At 36.8% G+C, this 27,882-nt stretch overlaps 2 protein-coding genes across 2 annotated transcripts; both read left to right on the plus strand.

Moving 5' to 3' along the window:
- The first annotated feature begins 457 nt into the window (after nucleotides 1–457).
- LOC103428915 (abhydrolase domain-containing protein C22H12.03-like) lies at nucleotides 458–22,221 on the plus strand. Its single transcript, XM_070826414.1, has 16 exons — nucleotides 458–637; nucleotides 866–981; nucleotides 1,113–1,140; nucleotides 1,419–1,515; nucleotides 1,766–1,809; nucleotides 2,660–2,758; nucleotides 3,086–3,143; nucleotides 3,258–3,310; nucleotides 3,404–3,507; nucleotides 10,356–10,425; nucleotides 12,320–12,441; nucleotides 12,753–12,860; nucleotides 13,344–13,347; nucleotides 18,464–18,523; nucleotides 19,087–19,097; nucleotides 22,010–22,221. Exons 1-16 carry the CDS (start codon nucleotides 458–460, stop codon nucleotides 22,053–22,055), a joined length of 1,200 nt encoding a protein of 399 aa, XP_070682515.1. The 3' UTR covers nucleotides 22,056–22,221.
- A 4,176-nt stretch (nucleotides 22,222–26,397) lies between these two features.
- LOC103428909 (ethylene-responsive transcription factor ERF019-like) lies at nucleotides 26,398–26,931 on the plus strand. Its single transcript, XM_008367038.4, has one exon. The coding sequence runs from the start codon at nucleotides 26,398–26,400 to the stop codon at nucleotides 26,929–26,931; it is 534 nt and encodes a 177-aa protein (XP_008365260.2).
- Nucleotides 26,932–27,882: the final 951 nt, after the last annotated feature.

Here is a 27,882-nt window from a genome sequence, read left to right on the forward strand (position 1 = left end):
TTGGTTGGTTGTGAAGTACCAAGTGTTGCACCGTTTTTTTTTTTTTTTTTTAAGATTTTGTTGTTCAAATTTGTTATATTTTATGTGGGTTTTGTTGGAGCAGTTATGTTTTTATTTAAATATTTTAAATATATTTATATTTTGGTTTATTACAAACATTAAATATAAAACATAAATTGTTATCAACCTTTGATTGCAGACAGTTTTGCATTTGATTCCCTACGGTTTTGCATTTGATTGCAGACAGTTTTGCACCCCATAAATCCCCATAAACTTCCTTGATTTCTTACGGTTTCACATCTTCCAAAGTCTATATATATATATATATATATGTATAAGGATACAGAAATATATGTTAGTTAGCCGTGGAGTAGAAATAGTAGAAGAAAAAAAAGTTTTAAATATATTAATTTAAAAAGCAACATATCAAAAAGGTTTAGTTCGAAGGTTCTTCCGTATGCAAGGAAGAATCTTATCAGAAGAAGAAGCTTCTAGGCTATTTTATTCTGGGAACAATGTGGTGTTTGTGAACTGCTTGTACACTTTGGGTAGAGCCGCGAAACGTCTTAAAAAGAGCGACTTAGTCCGCGACTCATCCCAAGAATTATTCACCACTCAAGGATTCTACATTTTTCGGGTAACTTTGTTCTTTTCTATTTCAGTTTACAACAGGTTTAATCAAGGAATTTGGATTACATTCAAGAAAACTATCATTTATAAATGATCATTTTTTACTAATTCTGATGTGGGCTTGCTGTGGTTTAAGTTTCAAATTTGTAGTAGTTTCATATTCTCTGTTTTTGAGACCAAAATTCTGCTTGATGATCACTTTTTTTTCCTTCCTCATTTCCTCTTCTTGATATAGAATCAATTAGCAGTTGGTCACTTGGGCAAGTCTGATAAGAATTCGGGTGTTCGTATGGCATTAGTTGATGCGAAGATTGCACGAAAAGGAGATTTTTCCAAGCCTTCTGACATCCTGGTATCTAAAACTACTTTTGCCATACAGTGACTTAAAACAAATTGTAAATGTTTGTCTTCTTTGGAATGTAGACGATGTTATGAAGTTTCAGGCTACTTAATAACATTTTTTTGTTTTGTTTTTATTTGGCAGCATTTGATCTTGTTCAAGGAGCACACGTAAGGCTTTGTATTCCTTAATCTCCTGATAAGGTGACATATAGTGAGTTTATGATTGAGAACTTGATGCAATTGTTGTTCAGATTCTAACCCATTTATATAAAAATTGCGTACTTTTGTTCTGCCCCACTACCTATGTTAAAATTTAACAAACAACTAAATTAAGGAGCAATCTCAAATGCGCTAGTCAGTGAAGATGAGAAATCATGAGGAGTTGCCGCATAGTTTATGTTTATTATTTTTGCATATTCACATATCTGAATAGTCATAGTTTGCAGGTAAAATGGAGTCCGGCTGTGGTTGTGGGCAGGTCGTTACCTGAGCCTCCAACAGCTGTTTTTCTGCATGGAAATCTAGGTAGCAAGAAGAACTGGGGTACGTTTGTTCCTTTCTCTTTCTAATGTCATTTCACTTCCATACTTCTTCAAAATTGGAAGATAGTGAAAGGAAAAGCATTTCTGGATTCATCTGGACTACTTGTCAATGCCTTGAAATTGTGAATCTTGTGCGTTTTTTATTCCTTTACTTACAATTCACCCGAGCAAACCAACCCTCCTCCAAGAAGATTTGTGCTATGTCCCCCCTAAATAGTCTTTGGCTTTATCCGTAATGTCTGATATTGCAGGAACCTTCACCAGTAGATTGGCACAAGAATTTCCGACATGGCAGGTATTGTCCCCTGGTTTTGTACTTTAACTTATAATGAATGAAACATGTATTTATGTGGTAACGCTTATAACATTTAATTTTCTTATAGAATTCTAACATGGCAGGTATTGTCTAAAGCTTTAGAGAGATTTTATTCATACATCTCAAATTATTTTTTTTATATTTTTAAAATTTTTTAATATTTATTTATCAAATGCTAGTGGTGTGTAGAAAATATTAAAAAATTAAAAAGATGTGAGAGAAGTAATTTGGGGTGTGTGAATATAATCTCTCAAACGCGATTCGAATTACGACAAACACAAGCACCACTGGTACAAATCTGCCAAATGACACTCAACAGACCTATATCGAGGCACACACAAAATCATCACTAACAAACGAGATCACATCACTCACCCCTGGGCGGGTAGTAGTCCACCCAAAGCCTGAGAGCTAAACCCAAAATCCTAAGTTTTAAAACGGTGGTTCTACACCTCAAATTATTAAGTCCTAGACCATGCTAAAGCCTACACTTATAACTCCCAATAACCCCTTGTAACCATAGATAATTTGCAAAAGTTTTTAAAGCAATACTTTAATTGTCTCAAGGGGATAGAAGAAAAATGGAAACAAAAAAAAAACCTGGGAGCCATTTAGGATTGATCTCTCACTTGGGGTTCTTTTAAATAATTTTCCATAGTTTTGTGACTAATTTAATTAAGCATATGTACTACTTAGCCTGTTTTCACTACTTACGCTTGTAAAGCATGTTTTCTGTGTTTTTTTGGGTGTGTATTTAGATATATTGTATAAGGAATTTTTGTATTTGGTCATGGTGACAATCTTATGTTATTTTTTTTTATTTGCAAAGTTTCTGTTAGTGGACCTGCGGTGTCATGGTGATTCAGCATCAACTAAGAAAAGGGGACCCCATAGTGTTTCATCCACTGCGCTTGATGTCCTAGAACTGGTACGTGTTTCTTGAGCACTTGCTGTCATTATTTATGAAGAACAAGTTTGCCCCATTGTTATATATTAACTTATATTTTTTCAAGAAAAGTTTCAGTTATTGTTCTGAATTAGTTGAATCTCACAGCCTTCATCTGTGTTTCTTATGCCTATATTTTTCTTTCGTACTCGCCTTGCACACATTTTTATAACTTCGTTATCATTTGCACGAACAGCGTTGTATGCTCAGCATTTGAACACTCCCAGATGTTTGTATATTTTTGTCTAGTACCTTCCCATGCTTCAGATACAATTATGTAAGGTAATGTTGATTCTTCTTCTTGATTAGGTTCGAAAGCTTAGATTAACACCTCGGGTTATAGTCGGACACAGTTTTGGAGGGAAAGGTATCTTAGGTTATTTTGGCATGTTGCGTCTTTTATTGGGGAGTGCTAGTACACAGTAAATCTACACCATCTTAAAATCTATTGATGCTTACTATGTTTCTGATTTTCATGTAGTTGCCTTGAGCATGGTGGATCAAGCTGCAAAACCTCTTGCACGACCAGTCAGAGTAAGTAATGGGAATGTATTGAATATATATCCTAGAAAGTTTGAGTGTCTCTGGACATTATCCTTCCATTTGTCTTACTAGTTGTTTGTCTAGGTTTGGGTTCTAGATGCTACGCCTGGAATAGTTCGTCCTGGTGTGGGTGGGGAGGACCATCCAGAAGAATTGATATCTGCCCTAAGGTCATCTCCAACCGAAGGGTTCAGAGGGTCAAAAATAGCCTGAAAACCGTCTCCAATCGAGGGCTAGGCCAGAGAGCTCGTGGGTCCCACAGAATCTGAAAGGGTTAAAGGGCCAAAGGGCTAACTAGAAAATCAGAGCAATCATGTCGGTTATAACCGACAGGATTGCTTAAAGAAAATTTTGAATCCAACGGCTAGCTGACGCCAGCTAGCCATTATTTTTGAATTTTTTTTCTTTTACAGTTTTATTTTATTTTTTTAATTTACAAAATGTTTCCTATAACTTCTATTTTTTTCTATAACTTCCTGTAACTTCTATTTTACAAAATTTGTTTCATATATTTTTTTAAATTCTAATTTTTTCCCATAACTTCTATTTTACAAAATTTGTTTCCTATTTTTTTTTAAATTCCATTTTTTCCTATAACTTCTATTTCACAAAATTTGTTTCATATTTTTTTTTAAATTCTATTTTTTTCCTATAACTTCTATTTTACAAAATTTGTTTCATATTTTTTTTAATTCTATTTTTTTTCCTATAACTTCCTTAGCTATTATACAACATTAAATTAAATTAAGTAACATGAAACAACATTAAACAATATGAAACAACATTAAGTAACATTAACCAACATAAAAGTTATACAACATAAAAAAAACATTTAACAACATTGATCTTAAACAACATTTTTAAAAACATTTAACCACATAAAGCTTAAACGCCTACTCCATGCTTCTTTTGGCCCAAAGATGTGCAACAAGATCCTGTTGTAGGTACTGTAGAAATTCATGATTCTTTGAGAGAACAATCAGAGATAGAAAGAGAAAGAATTTTAGAGAGAGAGAGGATTGAATAGAATGATTTTCATTATTTCAGACTATGTACAATACAATATATATAGATACAACCACCTACTCTATTAACTATATCTTAACAGATAAGAAATCTTTTTAATCAGATATGGGCTTAGTTGGTGGTCCTATTGTATCCTTAACACACCCCCTCAAGCTAAAGTTAGGGGGTCTAACTGAAAGCTTGGAAGTAAGCTCGGCAAAACGAGGAGCAGGCAAGGATTTGGTGAAAATATCTGCCAGTTGAAGAAGAGATGTAACATGATGAACACTAACAGTGCCACTGAGAACCTTTTCCCGAATATAATGGTAGTCGATTTCAACATGTTTTGTCCGAGCATGAAAGACCGGATTGAAGGCCAAGGCAATTGCACTCTTGTTATCACAGAAAATCGCAGGCGTATGGAGAAGAGGAAAAGAGATATCATGCAGAATCTTACTGACCCAACTGAGTTCAGCAGCTGTATGGGCCAGAGACCTGTACTCAGCTTCAGTAGACGAGCGGGCAACAGTGCATTGCTTCTTGGCACTCCAAGAGATGAGATTAGGGCCAAGAAAAACACAGTAGCCACTTGTGGAGCGTCGATCAATAGGACAGCCTGCCCAGTCCGCATCAGACCACGCAGTAAGGCTTTGACAACCTTTAGTGAAACACAAACCAGAATCAAGAGTACCCTTCAAATAACGAAGGATGCGTTTGACTGCCTGCAAATGAATGGTCCGAGGAGAATGCATATATTGACAGACTTGGTTAACAGCGAAAGCCAAATCAGGTCGTGTCCATGTGAGATACTGCAAGGCCCCAACAATTGATCTATAAAATGTAGGATCAGAAAGTAAAGTACCAGAGTGATCCAGTTTGGCAGATGCAACAGGAGTGGAGCAAGGTTTAACACCAACCATATCAGTCTTCTTTAACAAGTCAAGAGCATATTTAGACTGGTGAAGAAAGAGTCCTGTAGCAGATCTGTGCACCTCAATTCCCAAAAAGTAGTGAAGATCACCCAAATCCTTGACAGGAAACATAGTTTGTAATTGAGAAATGATGGAAGTGCAGACAGAGGTAGAGCTCCCGGTGATGATAATGTCGTCGACATAGACTAAGATGAAGGTGATGGTAGAATCCTTTTTGATAAACAAGCTGGTATCAGAGGAAGAAGCCAAGAATCCCAAGGACAAAATAGCTTTGTAAAAGGCTTCATACCAGGCCCGAGGGGCCTGTTTTAAACCATAGAGAGAACGCTTGAGTTTACACACATGGTGAGGGTAGTTGGAGTCAACAAAACCAGGGGGCTGGATCATGTAGACATCCTCTTTTAAAGTACCATGCAAGAATGCATTACTGACATCAAGCTGATGAATGAACCAGTTATAGGAAACTGCAATTGACAGTAAAATGCGAATGGTAGTTGGTTTAGCAACTGGACTGAAGGTCTCAGTAAAATCGAGGCCCTCTTGTTGATGGAACCCTTTAGCCACCAGCCGAGCCTTATACCGTTCTATTGAACCATCTGGTCTATGCTTGACTTTAAAAACCCATTTGCAACCGACTAAATTCAAGGCAGGCTGAAAAGGAACTAGATCCCAAGTCCCAGTATGCTGCAAGGCTTGAAACTCGGCCTCCATGGCAGCCAGCCAGTGCGGATGCTTGGAAGCTTGTAAAAATGTGGTAGGGGTTGGATGAAGACAAGTAATGGAATCAACAGAAGCAGGAAGAGAGTGTTTAGTAGCAGTGAAAACCTTCGGCTTGTGAATTCCAGCTTTAGCCCTTGTAGTCATTGGATGAAGATTAAGAGGAGTAGGTGTGGGAGTAGGGGAGGAACCCGCTGGTATAGGACAGGGAAGAGGAGAGGAAGAAGCAGCAGAGGGTGAAGAGGTGGAAGATGGGTGTAAAACACTGTCGGGATGTGCCAACTGAACTGTACTTGGGGAAGAAGAGACAGGAATAGTCAGAGGTATAGGGGCAGGAACAGTACTTGGAGGAGAAGCATCAGAAGACAGAGAAGAACCTGAGAACAACCCAGTCTTGAACGGAAATAAGTGTTCATCAAATGTAACATGTCGAGAGACATACAGCTTATTAGCCACAGGATCAAAGCATCTGTAACCACTATGATGAAGACTATATCCCAAAAATACACACAGTTTGCTCTTGGTATCCAGTTTATGCGATGAGTAGGGCTGCAACCAAGGATAGCAAGCACAACCAAAAGCCTTCAAATTATGATACTTAGGAGGCGCTTGAAATAGTTTCTCCCAAGGACTAACTGAAGAAGCTTGAGGTGGCAGGCGGTTGATGAGGTACACAGCAGTGTGAAAAGCTTCTACCCAGAATTTTGGTTCCAAACCACTCTGAAAAAGAAGAGTCCTGCCCATTTCGACAACATGGCGATGTTTCCTTTCGGCACACCCATTTTGTTCAGGGGTATGAGGGCAACTTAATTGATGTGTGATCCCTTGTGCATTAAGAAACCCCTGAAATTCCTTGCTTAAAAATTCACCACCAGAATCAGACCGTAAACATTGTATTTTACAATCGAAAAACGTTTAAACTTTGTGTACAAAAGTCTTGAAGACAGAGTAAACATCAGACTTATAGAACAATGGATATAACCAGCTGTATTTCGTGTAATCATCTACTACAATGAGATAGTATTTATAACCAGTACAGGAGGAAGTGGGAGAAGGACCCCAAACATCAGTATGGAGTAAATGAAATGGCCTATTTGAAGTACACGGCAAAATGGAAAAGGGTAGTTTAGAGGCCTTTCCCAACTTACAAGCAGTACAAATAGAATCTGTGTTAACAGAACCAATCACAGGTAGTTGGTGTTTATTCACAACATTATGAAAAACTAGACTCGACGGATGACCGAGGCGTTGATGCCAGACATGAGCATCCGCTTTAGTAATCATCAATGCATGAGGAGAGAGAGCAATGCCTGAGATTCCATTGGATGCATCCCAGTAGAAAGGATATAAGCCACCTTCACAGGGGCCCTGGAAGAGCATCTTCCCAGTACTTAGGTCCTTGATATAGAACCCAAACGGATCAAAAGTCAGAGAAGCCCAATTATCACAAACAAACTTGTAAACAGATAACAAGTTATGTGAAGCTTTGGGAACTAACAACACATCATTAAGTCGAAATGTAGCATTCATAGTGCGAATTAAAGCAGATCCAGTGTGAGAGATACACAGACCTTTACCATTACCAACAAAGAGTTGATCATTGCCAGTGTAGGGAATGGCAGAATTGAGAGAAGCAGGATCCGGAGTTACATGATGAGAAGCACCACTATCAGTTAACCAATAGCTTGGTGGAGGAGAAGTAGAAGCGGTCATACCAAGAGGAGGTCCAGGATGAGATCGTTGAGATGCAAACTGAGAGAGCTTCTCACAATTGAGAGCTTCATGACCAGATTTGAGGCATAACTGACACTGAAGAAATCGACCAGAAAAAGAGGTATTATTGTGCTGACCAAATCCATTGTGCTGACCAAATCCTGTAGATCTTGAATTTGGACCCGAGCCAAGCAGACCACTAGAATTGTTAGGAGTAGGACGATTGCCTCCAAACGTGCGATTGTTATGATAGCGATTACGATTCTGAAAGAGACCTCGAGAATGACCTCGGTAAGAGTTGATACCAGAAGATCCTTGTTGAGCCGTATAGGCGTGAAATGGTGCAGATGATGAAGAAGAGGCTCTGGTCTTTCGTTTCTGAAGAGAAATTTCCTTACCAAGAAGTAATCCATGAAGTTCATCAGTGTTGATAACCTCAGTTCTTGTTTCAATAGAGTCAACGAAGGAATCATACTCATCAGAAAGACCAGAAATGATGTAGGCAACAAGATCGGATTCAGAAATCGGATCGCCAGCCGCTGCAAGTTTATCAGAGATCTCCTTGAGAGAGTTGAGGTAATCCGTCATCGAGGAGTCACCTTTCTGAATTGTTTGGATCTTCGAGCGTAAGCTGTGAATATGAGTGCGAGAAGCACCAGAAAAACGACGTTCAAGAGACTGCCAGAGAGACTTGGAATCATCCATGCCAACCGTCAAAGGAAGGAGATCTTCAGATAAAGTCGAATTGATCCAAATCATCAAGAGTTGATCGCGTTCACACCAAGTTTCATACACCGGATTAGGAATTTGAGCGCCGGAAGAATCAAGCACAAACGGAGAAGGACACACATCAGTGCCATTGACAAGCCCTAAAAGCTTGAATCGCTTCAGAACAGGGAGGAAGAGACTACGCCAGGTGATGTAATTGTGACGAGTGAGTTTCGTCGCCACCATACCAGTAATGTTCTGAACGGTAATCGAAGAGAGAGATTGAGCTGACAAATTTGGACCGTCGACATGAGAACCAGATGAAGCAGCCGGAGAAGAAGAGGTCGCAGCCATCCAGAAGAGTAGAGAAGAAAAATTCAAGAATTTCAAGAAATTGAAGAAATTAGGGCAGAGAAGATCTGTTTGGGAGAAGAGAAAGAGGTGAGAAAATTCAAGAAGATGGAAGCGGTGGATCGAAGTCGATAGACAACGGCGAAGATACCATGTAGAAATTCATGATTCTTTGAGAGAACAATCAGAGATAGAAAGAGAAAGAATTTTAGAGAGAGAGAGGATTGAATAGAATGATTTTCATTATTTCAGACTATGTACAATACAATATATATAGATACAACCACCTACTCTATTAACTATATCTTAACAGATAAGAAATCTTTTTAATCAGATATGGGCTTAGTTGGTGGTCCTATTGTATCCTTAACAGGTACTTGTTTGTGGCATGAGAACGTATCATTCTATAGCACCTCATGTACTTATTTATAGAGATACTACCAATTCTTGAATTGAAAGACAAATTAGGCCCATCATATATTTTTGCACGAGCCCTTCTTGACCTATTTGTTGCGCCTTACTTGAACTTCATCATCAGACTCTTCATCTTCTCGTCTCATTTGAGCCCATTTTTCTTCCAATTTGGAATTGGATGAGGATCCAAAGTTGGAATCTGAAGAGGATCCAAAGTTGGAATTCATTGCAAACTTGAATTGAAAGAGATTGAATTAAAAGTTGTGTGAATTATAGCCTAATATCCACCCTATTTATAACCAAAAAAAAAAAAAATCAAATCCAACGGCTAGTTGACGTCACTTAGCCGTTGGATTTGAAATTAAGTTGTAGTTTTTAAATAATAAATTATGTTTGGCCCTATAGCCCTTTGGTCATCGGTTGGAGACGGTTTTTTGTGACAGGGCTAAAACGAGCACTATGGCCCTCGATTGGAGATGGAAGCAAATATGGTCATGTACTGTTCATTAAAATATTAATATCTTGAAGGACTAGAAGGCTAAAACGAGTTTTTTTGGCCAGCCCTCGGTTGGAGATGGCCTAAGTACACTGCCAGACGAGGTGAATACATGTTAATAGTTGTTTCCTTTTCTTTTTTAGCAAGTTGGGCGCCTTTAAGTTCTGTAGTCCATTTATTATTTAATTATTTATCTTTAGTATGTCTTTCCAGCCCCTTATTATCATCTTTTGTCTCTCTCCGTTTACAACTCTTAAGTTTAATTCAGGTAATACACCTTGATATCGGATCATTGTTAATCAGTTTATTGCACACATTTTGGGTCCTACTGAAAGTGATACATGTGTACCTCTACAGTGACCAAAACCTGAAAAGGGTATCATTCTCACTGTGTTTGTTGTAAAGACTTTTGTTAATGTGTATGGGCCAAACTCCATATGCTGAAAAATGTTTCCATCCTCGTTTTGTTCGTTTCTGTGTAAGATTGTCATTCTACCAATTTGTCTTTCAATAAAAAGTTCATCCTACCAGTTTATCTTAAGAAAACTTTAACGAAAAGCTCCCGGTACTGTTCACTTTAACGAAAAATCATATTTTTACACTAAAAAGTCAATCTTGGTACTATTCACTTTACCCTTTATTTTGTCTTTATCGTTAAAAATTCAAAATTTTTAAGGTATTTTCATTAGTTTTCTTAAAGGCAGGTTTCCTCAAAGCGGGATGTTGTGGATGCTCTAGTTCAAAAAGGATTCTCCAAAGATGTCGCACAGGTACCTCAAACTGTGAGACATGCTTGAGGGGAATAATTTTTAGTTGGGGCTTTGAAACTTTTTATGTGTGGATCAGTTTGGTATTCCTTTTCTGCGACATTAATACTTGGCCTAATTCGCTTTGTCATAAGTTTTGGCATATTTGGTCGTTACATTTTGTTTTTTTATTGATAGCACCTATCTAATTTTCAAGTTTAACAGTGATGCATATTTGCTCGTTATGTTAACCGACTTTGTGGGAAAAAAGGGTTCCAATCCCATCTTCTGCTACCATTCTGTGTCTCATTATTTTCACTATATCGTTTTCACTTGATACTCTTGTGTTCTTTTTGTCTTGCAGTGTGATAGAATTTTTAACGTCTATGCAAATAGGGTCAAAATCACATGAAATACTTGCAAGAATACAAGGATATTGTAGTATAGATGCTCATGCAAGGTCGTTTTCCTCAAGGACTATTTGGATAATTTATGTAGAAACAACTCCTAATCAAAATACTTAGAATTAAAACTTGAGAAAATAGAGTTTGAGATTGGGTAAATTAAAAAAAACGAATTTTAATTAAAAACTAATATAATCAAAGAAAAGATTTTTAAATACCAAGTTATAAAGGCACTAGGGTTCCACCATCACCTAGCAATCCTATGAATTTCTACCAATTACTTACGATTTACACATGCTACTTCGAATGTTAGGTTTTCCTAATATATATTCTCCTCGTGATATTCAAGCAAGAACATATATCTAACATGCAATCCGTCTGTGATATTCAGATCGAATATGAACATGCAAGACTCATGAAGTTTTATGAAAACCTTTTTAAGAACCATGCAACCCCTAAGAACGTGATATTCGCTTTAGGTGGAATTACAATTATTAATCACAAGAAGCAATACTCAATCCTCCGGTGATATTCCGACCGAATTGCATCCAATTACTTGTCTAAACATCCTAATGGTGGCCAATCATCCAGATAAGTAGATAGTTTAAAACAGTGATCAATAATTCAAAGTGCGCATGCAATCAATCATAAGCAATTAAATAAAAATTACATATTCATGCTAAGGCTCAAGGCTTCGCCCTAGCAAAAGGAATTAGTTATGCATATTCATAATTGAAATCATAGAAAATATTATTACAAATAAAAGGAATGAAAGCACCTTGAAGTAGAAAATCTCCAAGAACCTAGCCAAGTTCTTTGTCTCTGAAGTTGAATAATAATAAGCGTAACCTCAAACTGTAGACGGCCCAAGCAATATATTTGCTCCGCCCCCACAAACCCTAAGACATAGGTTTTTTATTCCAACTAGGAAACTAAGAAAAATAATAAAACATCTTAGAAAATAAAACCCTAATTAAACTAGGAGAATCTGCCAATTACTTGTCCAGCCACGTTTTAGCCTCAGATCTCCTCCAAATCCGGCCCAAGATAGGTTGTTTTAAAGATAAGGGCGTTCCGAACACATCTCCAGAAGGTCACGAAACCATCCGAGGTCATCTTGGGCTCCAAAAACGCACTTTAAGCCCAGAAACGTCATTTTCCAGCACCGCGCATCGCTCCTTTATTTTATCGCCAGCAAATAACCGCTTGATGGAAAAATCCCAAATTTTGATACGACCAAGCTAAGTAACTCACGAACGTCCTCCAACTGGAATTACTCCAAAATTCGTCCATTTGTCCATGTTTTGTTCCAGAGGAAGTCGAAAGTCCTATATTGAAAATACAATTCAAAGTATCAAAATTCTTCCAAAATATTAACCAAAATATACCAAGAATAGGGTTAAATATATAATATAAAATTCACTTATCACAGTGCAGTTGATTTTCCTTTTTTTCTTCTTCTATATGCCTTCAGGATTTTATTTTATTGCTATTATATGCTGTTTCATGTGCAGTGGGTGGTTACTAATCTTCGACCAACCAATTCTCTTGGTTCATCACCATCAACCTTCCCATGGGTGTTCGATCTGAAGGGAATCGCTGAAATGTACAAATCCTATGAAGAAACAAATTTATGGCAATTAGTTCATATCCTTATCTTTTGGATTATTTTTATATGTGACACAGGAGTCAATATCTACCGGTTAAATATCCTTTTAATCAACCAAAGTACTGCCCATTTGTCTGAGCTGGTGGTATTCTTTCATGAATTGTATTTTCTTTTATATTGTGTTCATTTTTTATTCTGGATGTGCATCAAACTACATACCCTTCAAATATTGAAACAAAAAGGACATTTTCATTTTGAAGTTATGTCTGCTTCAACTTTTTCCCAATATCTCGAATGTTAAATTTGCAGTTGGCTCTTATTGGATCGGATCATTGTAGGAAAATTGTTGAAGATGTGCCTCGAGGTGTCCATGTAAACATTTTGAAAGCAGAAAGGAGCTTGCATAGATGGGCTTTACGAGATCTCCACAGAATTCACGCGGCTAAGTGTCAACAATGTAATTGTGCAGCAACAATGGAGGAAATGTATCGAAGAGACAACCAAACAGAGAGAGAGAGAGAAAGGAGGGAAAAAGAGATAGGAGGGAAAATTTCAGTTTTTTTCACATTACATTCAATTGTGATCCACCTGTCCTATAAATACAACACATTCTTAACTAACTCCAAGAGCCTCCAATACATTTGTGACACATAGCTATATCCTCCACACACACACACATCATACACTTATATCCTAACATTCCCCCTCAATCTTATGGGAGGTACTACCAAGCATAAGATTGTTACAATGAGAACTAAACAAAGGAAAACACAACCCTTTGGTAAAAATATCAGCATGCTGATCTGCAGAATGAACAAACTGCAACATAATGGAGCCTTGCTGAACACGTTCACGAACGAAATGACAATCAATTTCGATATGTTTAGCTTTGGAATGTAAGACAGGATTCGTAGCCAAGGCCATGGCAGAGATGTTGTCACAGTGAAGAAAAGGAATATCATGACAAGGAATATTTAAATCCTTAAGCAACTGTTGTAACCAAACCACCTCTGCAGTGGTGGTTGCCATAGCACGGTATTCAGCTTCAGTGGAGGATCGACTAACAGTGTGCTGCTTCTTAGAACTCCAGAAGATAAGATTACACCCCAAAAACACTACGAAACTGGTTGTGGACCGCCGGTCATTGGGATCACCCGCCCAATCAACATCTGTGTAGGCTTTAATATCCAACATACCAGGTTTAAAACATAAACCAAGAGACATGGAACCTCTAAGATATCGCAAAATGCGTTTGACAGCAACAAAATGACTCTGTAGAGGCGAGTGCATGAACTGACAGACCTGATTGACAGAATAAGCCACATCCGGTCTTGTAAATGTCAAATATTGAAGGGCCCCAACAATACTTCGATAAAGCCCTGGATCAGGAAATGGAGGACTACCATGATTGAGTAATTTTTGGTTGGGATGACAAGGAGTAGTACACGGCTTGCTATCCAACATGTTGGTCTTCTTGAGTAAATCAGAAACATACTTGGATTGATGCACAAGTAGACCATGAGGCTGATATTCAATTTGAAGACCAAGGAAATAGTGAAGAAGCCCTAAATCCTTCATATCAAACTCACTAGTTAACTGAGTAATCACTGCTTGAACTTAGGTCTCATTATCACCACTAAGGATTATATCATCAACATACAGTAATAAGACAACCACAGATTGACCATCATGCTTCACATATAAAGAAGGGTCAGCATATGAAGACTTGAAACCCAAGGTAAGAAGAAACCTGGTAAAACATTCATTCCAAGCCCGATGGGCCTGTTTAAGACCATAAAGAGATCTGTCCAATTTGCACACAAACTTAGGATGATCAGAATCAAAAAAGCCTTGTGGCTGACACATATAAACCTTTTCATCAAGAAAACCATGCAGAAATGCATTTTTAACATCAAGTTGTTTCAAGCGCCATCCTTTAGTTGCAGCTAAAGATAACATGAGCCTCACTGTAGTTGGTTTAACCACAGGGCTAAAGGTTTCATAATAATCAAGTCCTGCCTCTTGAAAAAAGCCTTTGGCCACTAACCTGGCCTTGTAGCGAGCAACTGTGCCATCAGGATGGGTTTTGATCTTGTAGATCCATTTACAACCAACCAAATTCTTGTTAGGAGGAAGAGGTACCAACGTCCACATTTTCTGTTTAACCAAAGCTGCCATCTCTTCTTCCATGGCATTCCTCCACTCAACAGACTTGGATGCAGCTGTGAAAGACTTTGGTTCTTTATCATGAGAAGAATCAATTTGAGCAAGGAGAACTTTTTTCTTGAAGATGCCAGACTTGGATCGGGTTTGCATCGAATGGGAATTGATCTGAGAGACTGAAACATGTTGCAGGTCGGGGACTTGAGAAATGGTGACATCAGGATGAATGTCAGATAATTCCACATAATGTGAAACGGTATCCACCAATGGAGAATTGAGAGCAGGAACAAGATCACCATGTATAGGAGATGAGGACTGAGTAACATTATGGTTTGAAGCAGTATTGGTAGGTGACATGGAACACTCAACATGAGGAAATGGAACAGGAATAAGGGAGGGATGCTGAAAGGTATTAAAATGAATAGCCGGAGTGTGTAACACATGGGAATGTGAACTAGTGGACTGCATTGGTAGATTGGGAAAAGTATTCTCATAAAAAACAACATGCTTAGAGACAATCAACTTATGATCTCTAATAGCATAACAAATATACCCTTTATATTGATATGCATATCCTAAAAATATGCACTGTGTGGTTTTTGGGACCAACTTATTTTGTCTATATGGTTTCACAGTAGGATAACAAGCACACCCAAACACTCGTAGATGATCAAGTTGAGGAATAGAGTGATACAAGTCTTCAAAATGAGAGTGCATTTTAAGACAGGAGTAGGCATTCTATTAATAAGGTAAGTGGCTGTGGCACAAGCATGAAACCAAAACTTGGAAGGAAGTGAGGCTTGTTGAAGTAGGGTGATTGCCGTCTCAACTATGTGTTTATTCTTCCTCTTAGCCAACCCATTCTATTTAGGAGTATAGGGACAAGACATTTGATGTAAAATACCATTGGTTTTTAGAAACTTTTGAAGGACAGACCCAACAAACTCCCCACCCCCATCACTTTGCAAAACTTTGATATTAACAGAGAAGAAATTGTGAATAAAAGCATGAAACTGAATGAAAATGTCACAAACTGCAGCTTTATTAATCATTGGAAAAATCCATGTATATCGGGTACATTCATCTATAAAGGACACATAGTATCTATGTCCTTCTATTGACATGACAGGTGTAGGGCCCCACACATTAGTGTGTATGACCTTAAAGGGTACATTGGATTTGGATGCTACTAATGGAAATGGCAATTTGGTAAACTTGCCTTGCAAGCAAGAGACACAAGTTTGAGGTACGGAATTACAAGGTAAGGAAATAGCTGACTTACTAAGAGCTAAACGAACTATAGAATTGGTTAGATGACCCAATCTGCAATGCCAAAGAGTAGCATGCACTTTCTGTCCAAGATATGCTGCAGGTTGAAGTTGGGGTGGTTTGAACAATGGAAGAGGGTAAACGACATTGTTACTCAGTCCGTGGAAGAGTACCTTGTTGGTGACCTTGTCCTGTATACACACAGAAAATTCATCAACAATACATCGACAGTTATTGTCTTTGCATAACTGATACATAGAAAGTAAATGTTGAGATAAATGTGGAACACAAAGCACTTTATTTAACTGAAGCTTATGAGAAGGAGTAGTAATACAAGACTGCCCGATATGAGAGATAGGTAAACCTTCTCCATTAGCCCCAGTGACCAATTCATGTGTTGGATATGGTGTAGAAGCTTGCAAATTTGACAGCTCGGAGGTCATATGGTTGGTTGCACCGGAGTCAAGCAACCAATACTCTTGTCGTGGTGCAGATGGAGAACGATCAATCCTTGCAGTGAAAACCATAGGAGAAGGAGCTTGCGGTGCCATAGATGGAGTCGACATATATTGTGAAGACATATGCTGCATAGGATGCTGAATCTGTGAACCAGAAGCTGGAAACTGCTGAGAGTACATAGGCTGAGACATAGGTTGAGGCATGGACATTGGTGGATTTCCCCTATCAAAACATGTGGCCGCAGTGTGACCCACGCGATTGCATATTTGACAACCACGCTGAAAGCAATGAAGTGCAGAATGACCTTTTTTGTCACAAATCTGACAGATTCGCATAGGATTATAAGATTGCACCGATGATGATTGAGGACTAACATTTTGAAAAGTAGCTTGAGATTGAACATTTGGGGAAGTAGAACCTTGAAATCCAGCATTAAACTTTTTGCCCTTACCTTTATACCGGAAATTGTTCCACCTGAAGTTGTTGTAAGTTCCAGATCCTGTTTGTGAAACAAAAGCATATGGTCCTGGAAGAGGCAACTGCTGAAATTGTGTAGGCTGAGGGACTTGACCCATTGGAACCATATTAGGCATTGGAACCAGCTGCGGCAGTTGAGCACCGTGCATCATTTGAGAACCAGGAAGATATGGATATTGATAAGATGGAGAGCCAGAGAAAGATTTTGCGCCAGATGTCCCACCGGACTCATACATAGAGCTGGAATGGTTTGCATACATTGCAGTCATCAGTGGCTATTTAAATCCCTTTTCAAGTGTTGTTTCTTCAGCCTTTAACTGTGACCTGAGTTCCTTCAAAGAAACAAGGTTTTCTCTCCCTCGAATAACAGCCTTTATAGTATTATACTCAGGTGGTAAACCTCTAAGAGCAACAATAACAATGTCTTCATCAGACATATTGACACCAACTACAGCTAACTGATCTCTGCTATCTTTGATCCTTTGAAGATAAAGATCAATGGATTCAGCCCCTTTCTTAATGTTCTGTAAATCAATCTTCAGCTGGACAATATTCGTTCTAGTCATGCTAGAGAATCTTTCTTTCAAGTTAACCCACATTTCCTTGGCACTTTGACAGCCGATAACACAGGATAATGCCGCAGGTGACAGAGTTGCAGTAATAAGAGTCATCAAGGCTCGATCATGAATTTTCCAAACTTTGTAAGCATCAGTTACAGAGGAGGTATCAAACACAGTACCAGTAGCAGTCTCAATTGGATTATATTGGGCAGGACAGGGAATATAATCATCAAGAAACCCCATAATGACATTGCCCTCCAAGAGAAATTCAATTTGAAAATTCCAGGTAACATAGTTCGAATCATCTAACTTGGCCGTAACCGTATTTCCAACACTTGGTATGAGGGAGGAAATAGGAGATTGAGTAAGGGCTAACTGTGCAGTCGTTACCATGATTAATCACCAATGAACAATTTGTGCAAGAACCGTAAGAACACAAGACAATCAACAATCTTCGACAAATCAACAATTAACTATGCGAAGAAAACAATCAGCACCGCAATCAACATCAATATTCACAAATAGAAGCAAGAAATCATCAATCCTCAAGAAACGAACAAGTCCACCAACAATCTTCGACAAATCAACAATCAACAAGGCGAAGTAACTAAGCAACACTGCAATCCACACCAAGATTCACAAATAGAAGCAAGAGATCAAGAAGCGCAACTAATACCTTCAACCAAAACGACGAAGTGCACCAGTATCCAAAAACCCCAAAAATCTAGGGTTTGAGTAGGCAACCGACTACAACGAGAAGACAACCGACGGCAAGCAACCAACACTACCGGAAGAACGACGAAAAGTGGAAGCACCGGGATCGTCAGGCGACGACGTCAGCCATTGCTGGCGATGATACCATGTCAACAATGTAATTGTGCAGCAACAATGGAGGAAATGTATCGAAGAGACAACCAAACAGAGAGAGAGAGAGAAAGGAGGGAAAAAGAGACAGGAGGGAAAATTTCAGTTTTTTTCACATTACATTCAATTGTGATCCACCTGTCCTGTAAATACAACACATTCTTAACTAACTCCAAGAGCCTCCAATACATTTGTGACACATGGCTATATCCTCCACACACACACACATCATACACTTATATCCTAACACTAAGGAGCTTGCTGCTGAGGAAGCAGGTGGTGTGGAAATGCATGTCCTTGAGGATGCAGGCCAATGGGTAAGTTGCTTTACAGTTTAGAGTGAAGCACACAATATGGAACACTTGTGTTTGTATATGTGCACGCATATATATATATATATATATATATATATAAAATCATTCACAAGATATATTAGAATCTTAGAGGTTCCGATAGATCAGTATTGGCTCCCGGACTCCTGGGCGAGCATTTTGGGCATGGGAATCATAATTAATGTATTTTTCTTTTGAGCGGTTATTTGGGTTAGCAGTTTTAGGATTTATAATTTTGTGCAAAATTAGTGTCGTCGTTCAGTAGTGACACTTTCTTTGCTGCAATGCTACTGATTAGTATCATAGGAACTACTTGTAGTCATTTTGGACAAGGGAATTCGTAGTTTTGGGGAAGTTGTGTTTGTCATACAGTCATGCACATGTGATTCTTTGGTATTGTTAATGCAGTCTAGAGTGTATAAGATGCTGCTTAAAACATCAAATTGTTCGACACAATTTGCTTGTAACTTGCATGAATGGGATAATATCAACTGTACTGTAATTGCTAAATCTGCAGCGTTGCTCATTTTCTGTCCTTTCATTTTCAGGTCCATGCTGATAATCCGGACTAGGGATGGGCAAATACCCATTGGTTATGGGTAACCGTGGTTATCCGCCCATTTAAATTTGACAGTTACGGTTATGGGTAACCGTTTAGATAAATAAACGGTTATGGTGATAACCGTTTACCCGTGAAATTTAAATGAGCGGTTATGGGTATTACTTGCGGTTATAAATGGGTACCCATTTAACCATTTATTTTAATATATGTAAAACTAAAAAAAAAAAAAAATTAGTTTCTAGATAAGTTTAGTATCCCGAAACATATTTGGCTATAAAGGGCCATAATATATATATGCCTCACTTGAGAGAAAAATATAGTTGATAGAACGGACCAATGTTTAATATATGTGATTGAATGTGCTAAAGCATTAGAGTGTTCGACAGTTTTGGAGTCTTTTGGAGCTTTGGCCAATTCAAGATAATGATTACTTCGAGCTTTTAGAAACATGTTATTGTCGGCTGATACGTACCTCTATATATATATATATATATAAATAATTGGCCTCGAGTTTTCATTAAGTATTTGACCCAAAAATTAGAAATCAATTAAATGGCTTGGATCGATGAACATATGTTTCTAAATAAAAATCCAAATATTTATCAAATTAGCTTATTAGCAGACTGATGCGTATTTACATATATATATATATATATATGTATGTATGTATGTATGTATACAAGAATATTAATTAACCTACAACCATGCATGATTCTTGTAATAGATTGACCGTCAAATAATTGGGAGACATCGCATATATTCATAAATAATATTGCCGCTAATACAAAAATTCATGTTAAATGTATTTATAACGGTATTTAATTGTTAGAAAAAAGAAAATTATGACAAATTTCTTTTGGGAAATTTTATTTAAACCCATGCAATCTCTTTTTACACCCAACTTAAAATTTTGAATGTTAATTGTCTATTTTACTCTATTGTATAATTACTATTAGGTACAAAATGAAATTAATAATAAAACTCAAATTTATCAATAAACCCAAACACTATAATTAAACCCTACGATCATTCTTTGTTTATCCTACGTTAATTCTGGCTAAAACCCTAATAGCTCTCATAGAGAAAAATAAGTTTTTCTATTGATGGATGGTGATTTTGGAGTTTTGAATCCTCCAACCAAGGTATAACTCAATTTATGAAAGAAGTTTTTTCATTTAGGATAGTTTGAGTTACTATCTACCTGGATTCCAAACGCCAAATATAACGCAGTTTGTTGCTAGTTAATCATAATCAGGAAAGCAACAATTTCCCGATTACATTACACCGTTAGGGAACATATATAGTTCGAGATCAGATTAACAATTAAGCTCAAACAGTTCCACAATACAACATAACAAGGGGACATTTTTTCAAAGCTTCTCACAAGATATGAGGTCCGAATATCTGCTGAGAGAAAACATTGCACCTCCAAAGATGTCCGCTGAGCTCTTTAGGTTGGGATTTCGATATTGTAATTTGCAGTAGTTTCAAGGTACTGGTTGTTGCCAAAAGTAGATAAGAGCCAAAATTTCTGCTGCATCTTTCCAAGAATTCTTAAGATCATATTCTTCAAAAAGGCTAGTGCTGCTGAAACCAATATTTGGTTATCACATATCGTGCTCCACCGGTACTCAAGAATCCATGTATTCGGATCTAGCTACACAACTGAGGCACCCCAACTTCTCTGCACCCAGGAAGTGTTTGGCTTCCGAATCACATACCTATCGACCTTTCCATCCGACCACTTCTCAACAACACCAATGTGGCAAGAAAATAGTATATGTTTGTACATCATGACACAAAACTCAAAATATCTCAAGGCTGACCATACAACACTAACATAAATAATCTAGTAAAAACGATTTCAGCTTTACCTATGTGACTATGCCAGATAAGATTGTGAAAGACCGGGAAGAAAACTCACTCGTGAGCAACCCGGCGGTCTGCAAACCATCCTAAAATTTCAAGTTTATCACCGAATAATGCTGAATTGCTATTAAACTTGCATATTTATACAATGTGCAATGTGAGCTTAGAAGCAAACCATCCTAACATTTCAAGTTTGTGAATTTTGGAACAGACATTTCAAGTTTATCACCGAATAATGCTGAATTGCTATTAAACTTGTAAAGCAGAAGTTTGATTACCAAGTACCTGACTCATGTCCTATATAGAACTAGGATAGCTACAATTTGAAACCCTCCCAGGAACAAGACCCTACATCTCTTTCTGCAAGAACCTCAGCTTGCCATTCATATCATCCACAACCCAAGATTTTCACTAACATTTCTCACCATCTCCGGCGACAAAATGGGTTTCAATGCACCTGAAACCATCATATAAAACCCGCACATCGCCACATAAACCAAGCTTAAACCATAAATCAATCTCCAAAACTCACACCCAAAACCCCATTCTTAGTCTTCTTCTTTGATTTCAATCTTACATTTGTTGAAGAGTCAATGGGTGTAAAAATAAATCCACATATTGAATTGAGTTTATGGGGGTATATTAGGTATTAAATTTGGGTTTAAAGAGATATTAATAGTTTAGTTAAAAATTAAATGGGTGCAAAGAGTAACTTGGGTGTATAAATAGGTTAGATGAGTTTAAATAAAATTTCTCATTTCTTTTTAATTTTCAAGTTGTTAAAAAAATAGGTAGACGGGTGAAAAAAAAAGAGTAAACGGGTTAAAAATGGGTAAACGGGTATGCGGTTATGGTTAAATGGGTATGCGGTTATGGGTAAATGGATATGTGGTTATGAGTATGGTTAACCGTTTATAAACGGTTATGAGTATGGATATACCCGTTTATGTAAATACCCAACGGGTAAACGGTTATGCGGGTAAAAACTTAAACGGTTATATAACCGCGGTTACCCGTCCGCCATAACCGTTGCCCATCTCTAATCCGGACGGGCTGTTTAGGATCCTTTCCTCTTCTTTCTATTGAGCCAAAACCTGGGGGAGCTTTAGCACTCTCTTGATCAGTTCAGACATACCAGCATTCTACTGAGAAATCACCAGACGATTCCAATGTTTTAGTCCTTGGAAGAAACAGGTCAAGTTCTCTATCAAATGATTATATACATCGGTTTATATCATAGTGATTTTTGTGTACCATCTACGTTTTAATGATTGATTCAAGCGTTTGGCTTAGATTAGTTCTATTTTTACAATTTATGAGAACACATAGTTGTTTGTATGTATAAATTGTTCAAAAAAGAAAAAAGTAAAATGCAAACTCTGGAATCATTTGATTTGAAAATTTAAGGGCAGTTTGATAACTATTTAATCGATGAAAGCATTCAAAATCAAAATTTATTTTAAGTTGTGCACTTTTAAGATTTTATTTTCTTTCATTTTTCTTTTTTTCGTCCTCTCTTGGTGCCATTCTTCATCTCCCCTTTCCTCATATCTCAAGCATGAAAAGTACAAATCAACAAACAAAGATGGAATGATTATTGCTGGAATGTACCTAAGAGGATAGTTGGACCAACAAATTGGTCAAGGATTAAAATGGCAAATATCTAAATGTGGAAACCAGAAACTCTAACAAGAACCAAACAAATTTTGAAGTTCAACGTTGTGTTTCACGAAATTGGATAACTCAAGTGTACCAAAACAACGTACCCTATATGTTGTTTTAACTGAGGACTTTTGACTGACATGATCTTTAATTTCAATTTCTAATTGCTGAAATTATCAAAAATTAAATATCGACGACATAATGATCAAACATTAATAAAATAGAAATAAAAGATTGACGATAAAGTGATCATGTATTGATAACATACTAAACAATGATTATTTTAGCAATTGAGATTTGAAAATTAATCATATATCTGCAACATACTAAAAAGTCATTTCACCAGAATTTCCAACAAGTAAATCTTCGTTATTAAATTGTTAAACAAAAAATTTAACAATCGAAAATTTCGGTGCATAAGATTTTCTCGAAACATACTAGAAAATATGTTGATTAGGGTAACCCACTCTTTGAAAATTAATCATATATTGACAACATACTAAAAAGTCATTTCACCAGAATTTCCGATGAAATTTCGGTGCATTAAATTTTCTCCAAACATACTAGAAAATATGTCGATTAGGCCAACTCATTAACTCTTTGAATCCCCAAAAGCCACACAGAAGTCTGCCATGGAATTTCGAGTCAAAAATATACTCTTTGTATTAAATGCCAAGTATTTCAATGAATGCAGAATTCAAATTCACATGGTTTGTTAATGAAGGCCAAAGAAAGACCTTTAGTAGTACCAATCAATGCCCAAAAATAGTTGACATGCATAAACACTGAAAAGGTCATTTTTGTCCTTTTATGGAGAGATTTAGCTCGACTTGTTCAAACATTTTTACTTTTGAATTTCTTTTCTACCCATTCACAATTGCGTAAGCAAAACAAAATCCAACCTTCATCTTTAGAATTTCTTTTCTACCCCCTTGCTCTTTCTCTCTCTTCATTCTGCAACTCGATCTTTCTTTCTCACTCTCCATTTTCTTCCAAACATAGAATTTGCCAACCTGATTTCCTTTCACGTTCATCCTTCACCGTCCTGGTTGCAAACTTGAATTTTTTGAATTGTACAATATTTTTTTATGTTTTATTTTCCTTTATTTTGGACTGTGGAATAATATTTCTTGTAATGCTTTGATGAGAAGTGTTAATGGCTACTAGCAGTTCTTGTAATGATTATGCGTTCTATCTGAAGGTGTTAATTTTTTACCATGTTAATTGAACTCTTGGAAATTACTACTAAGAATCTTATTGCCAATTCAAGCTTTCTGTTCTTTTTGGTGTAATCATGTTTTTGTAAGTGTGAAAGCATCTTCCAAATCCTATTTATATTGGTAGCTGTACTTAGACTGAACAACACATTATGAACTAATCAATTGTTGAGGAAAAATGGTTAATTTTGAGACATGATTTAAGAAGCACTACTTGTTTTGGTTAGTTAAAATTATATTTCGTAAAGAAATCACAATTGAAATGAGAAAGGGAAAGAAAAGACATATTTGATTGGTTTATATTTCCATATCAATATATATATATATATATATATATATGTATATGTATATGTTTATGTCTTTTTCAGATTGTGCACTAAAAAAAGAATTTATGTAGTAAGAGTAAAAAAAGAAATCCTAACAAATCCATGAAAGAAATCATTACAAATTTATAGAAATCTATAATATAAATTCATAATAATCTGTCAAAATCCATATGGAATTGTAGAATTTATTAAAATCCTTTGAAATTTGTCACTTAAAAGAGTCTATTAAAATCCTCTGAAATCCAAATTGACTACACACCCTTGGTGTAACGGATCGTGTTTTCGGTACATTGAAAAATATTTCCTACTAGTATTACGCAACCAGAAGCAAATAACATGATGTGCACGTGACAACTTCAATAAAACTACATTTTAAGGACAACATGTGGATTTAAAACATGGTTTATAAAATTGAGATATATATAGTAAAGAAGCATCAATTTGGTCAAAGGGATTCACACAATATTGGAGAGATCAATTAGGAAGGAGTGTGTTTGTAGGAGAGGAAAACCAGCTACGAGCAAAACATATTTGAATTTCAACGTTGTGCGTTTCAAGGGTTAGCACATGCAAACAAGATTGTGCATTTTGGGTAATTTTTGGTTTCCACTTACCGACCAAACCTTATCTTTTCTTGTTTTGAACTGGCAGAGGATTTTCCTTAAACTTGGTCCTTTCGTTAAATATAAAACACCGACGTGGTAAACTGGTTGAGGACTCGTGACATCATGGCTTAGGTAATATGCATTGAATGCCAACATCGTGCGCCAACCCCTCGTCAAACCAAATTCTCAAAGATTCCAGGATCTTTTCTGACGTGGCTTCCTCTCATACTTCAACCACATGTAATGCTAAATTTGAGTAATGTTATTTATATTATATTTTTGTACCATATTTTTATACAATTTTAGTTGACATTTAATGTGGACAACTATATCATTTGAATTAATCAGATTTTTAAATTTAGTTCATTATTTAATGAACTAATAATTAATAAAAACTAGTTAATTAAATAATACAAGGAGTCTTTCTTCTTCATTTTCTTGGGTTTTGCAAATTTTTCAAATGATGTGACTGTCCACATCAGATGCCACCTAAGTTGGTATAGAAATGTGATATAAAAATATGGTATGAATTGCATTACTCGCTACATTTAACACATATTTGTATGATTGTTATTCATACCATATTTTTATATCGCATTTCTATACCATATTAGGTGTCATCTGATGTGGACAATCATATCATTTGAAAAATTTGCAAAACCCAAAGAAAGGAAGGAGAAAGACTCTTCGTATACCACAATCATATGATTAATTCAAATGATGTGGCTGTTTACATCAAATGCCACATAAGGTGGTATGAAAATGTGGTACAAAAATATGTTATGAATATCATTACTCTTGTTTCTTTAATAGGAGTAATGTTAGGTAGATCAAATTTGTTGATCAATTTTGCAAGCAAAATGATGTGTTAAAAAAAGTACATTAATCAATACTTAAAGAAGAGTCCTATCTTTATTATAAAGATAATACATATATATAGTGAAAGTAGCATTTTTATTAAACTCCCCCAAAGTCGATTACTCGTTCCCGATGTGTATTTCTAATCATAAATCCCAGCCATGAGAGATTTTTTAGTGTTCTCATAATACGGGGTGATACACTGTGTGTCACTATATAAGTGGTGAGATACTTATATTAAAAAATTAACAACTTAAAAAATAAAATATATCATCATTTATATAATAACACGTAATATACCATCCGTGTTTGAGACAGAAAGAAATTTCTCTCAAAACTCGGCTTTCATGCTCACCTTAATTAACCACGTGTGTTTTTCTGTAGGAAATAAAATACCTTCTACATCCTCTGTGTTTTATCCTTATCTTGCCTCGGTGTCTTCTCACCGTCCATACCGCTTCTAGTTTCTGGTATTGGTGGAAACCGTCTTATACTTTGACCTTTGAATATTTTGACCTTCCCCTCCCTCGGACATGATATGCTACAGCTACAAAATTAATTCATTATTGCACCTTTGACTATCGTAGTAGTTCAACCTATATAAACACTTCCTCCCATTTGCCTTTTTCATTCACAGATTCAATCGGAACGTTTCCCACATCTTCCTTACTAGCTACTTACGCAGACAAGTCAGAACTCAGAAGAGAAAGTTCATATTTGTTATATATATAGTTTTACACATATATATATCATCATCATCATGAGTTACAGTTCGGAAGAAAGCGGGAGTACTCCATGCAGCACATCAAACAGAAAACTCAAGGGGGTGCGCCAACGAAAATGGGGCAAGTGGGTGTCCGAAATCCGAGTTCCGGGGACCCGAGACCGGCTTTGGTTAGGCACCTTCTGCACCGCAGAGGCGGCAGCGGTGGCTCGAGACGTTGGGTATTATTGCTTGCGTCGACCTTCCACGTTGGAAGGCCTTAACTTCCCGTTGATGTTACCGTCTTGTGTGAGGGATGATATGTCGCCCAGGTCGGTGCAGAAGGCAGCTTCGGATGCTGGCATGGCAGTGGATGCTCAGCTGATTGTCAACATGTCCCCGCCGCCGCAGCCAGCTGGAACTGGAAGCAATGCGGTTGAGACGACTGAGTTTTGGGAAAATGGTTATGTGGGAGAGACTTCGACTTTTACTTCTACTTCTATGAGCAGCTGGGGAGGAGGACATGGGTTTGGCAATGGCGGTGATCATCAGGGGTGCTTGAGCATTTCCGTTGAAGATTATGATCTCTAAATCTAATTATTAAGTGTCGTCAGTCAAAGTTATACGGTTTTTTATTTTTTATTACAAATGAAATTTTGTACTAGTTTACTGGATAAATTTAAATTCAGATCGCGGTCTGGTGGAAGGGAAAGATCCTAACCATTATAGCAACCCATCACCGCTTGTAATTATGAGTTTGGTCCATGGAAGCTTTAGCAATGTTAGCAAAAAGTTATTAACTAGAACTATGCACGTGTTTGTGGGTAGATTTGGTAGAATATATATGTAGCATTGTATGACACTCACCGTAAGACTAAGTCCTGCTATGCCAAAGAAATGGAAACAGACTGGTTATGATTTACAATACGATTTTGACCTCCCAAAAAAGGAGTGGAGTTGCATCTTTTTAATATTGAAAAAGACGTAAGCTGAATTTGAGACCTCGTTATAAGGAGAGAGAGAGAGAGAGTGGAAAACAAATCATGAAATTTGAATGTACAAATAATGAACAAATCATGAAAAAAGAAGAAAACAAATTCAGAATTTCGTATGAATTCATTTAACTAACTGAATTATTTGAACGTACAAATAATGAACAAGTCATGTTTCAGATACTTTGTTGAATTCAACGATCCTCTATGGAAAAAGGCAACTGTCCTATGATGATTTGGAACCCAATTAACACTTCAATAAATTTTATGGTGAATTTCTAAACCATGTTTTAGTGCTGCAAATTGAGCATATATTTTAAATCCAACAGAAACCCTAGAAAATAGTGCGATTCTTTGTGCAACCGGTGACATCAAGTAACCACTATTCACGAAAAGACGATATACTAACATGGAAATCATTTATACTATCGGTGGTGCCACTGAAACAATATATTGGTTTCAAGAGAGTTTCTCTCCACAAAGTGACAATAATTGTTTCTTTCCTCTTTTTGGGTTAAAACTACAAATATTTTTCTTTACAAATAACTTA

The sequence above is a fragment of the Malus domestica genome, chromosome 08 (assembly GCF_042453785.1).
Source record: "Malus domestica chromosome 08, GDT2T_hap1".
NCBI classification, from domain to species: Eukaryota; Viridiplantae; Streptophyta; class Magnoliopsida; order Rosales; family Rosaceae; genus Malus; species Malus domestica.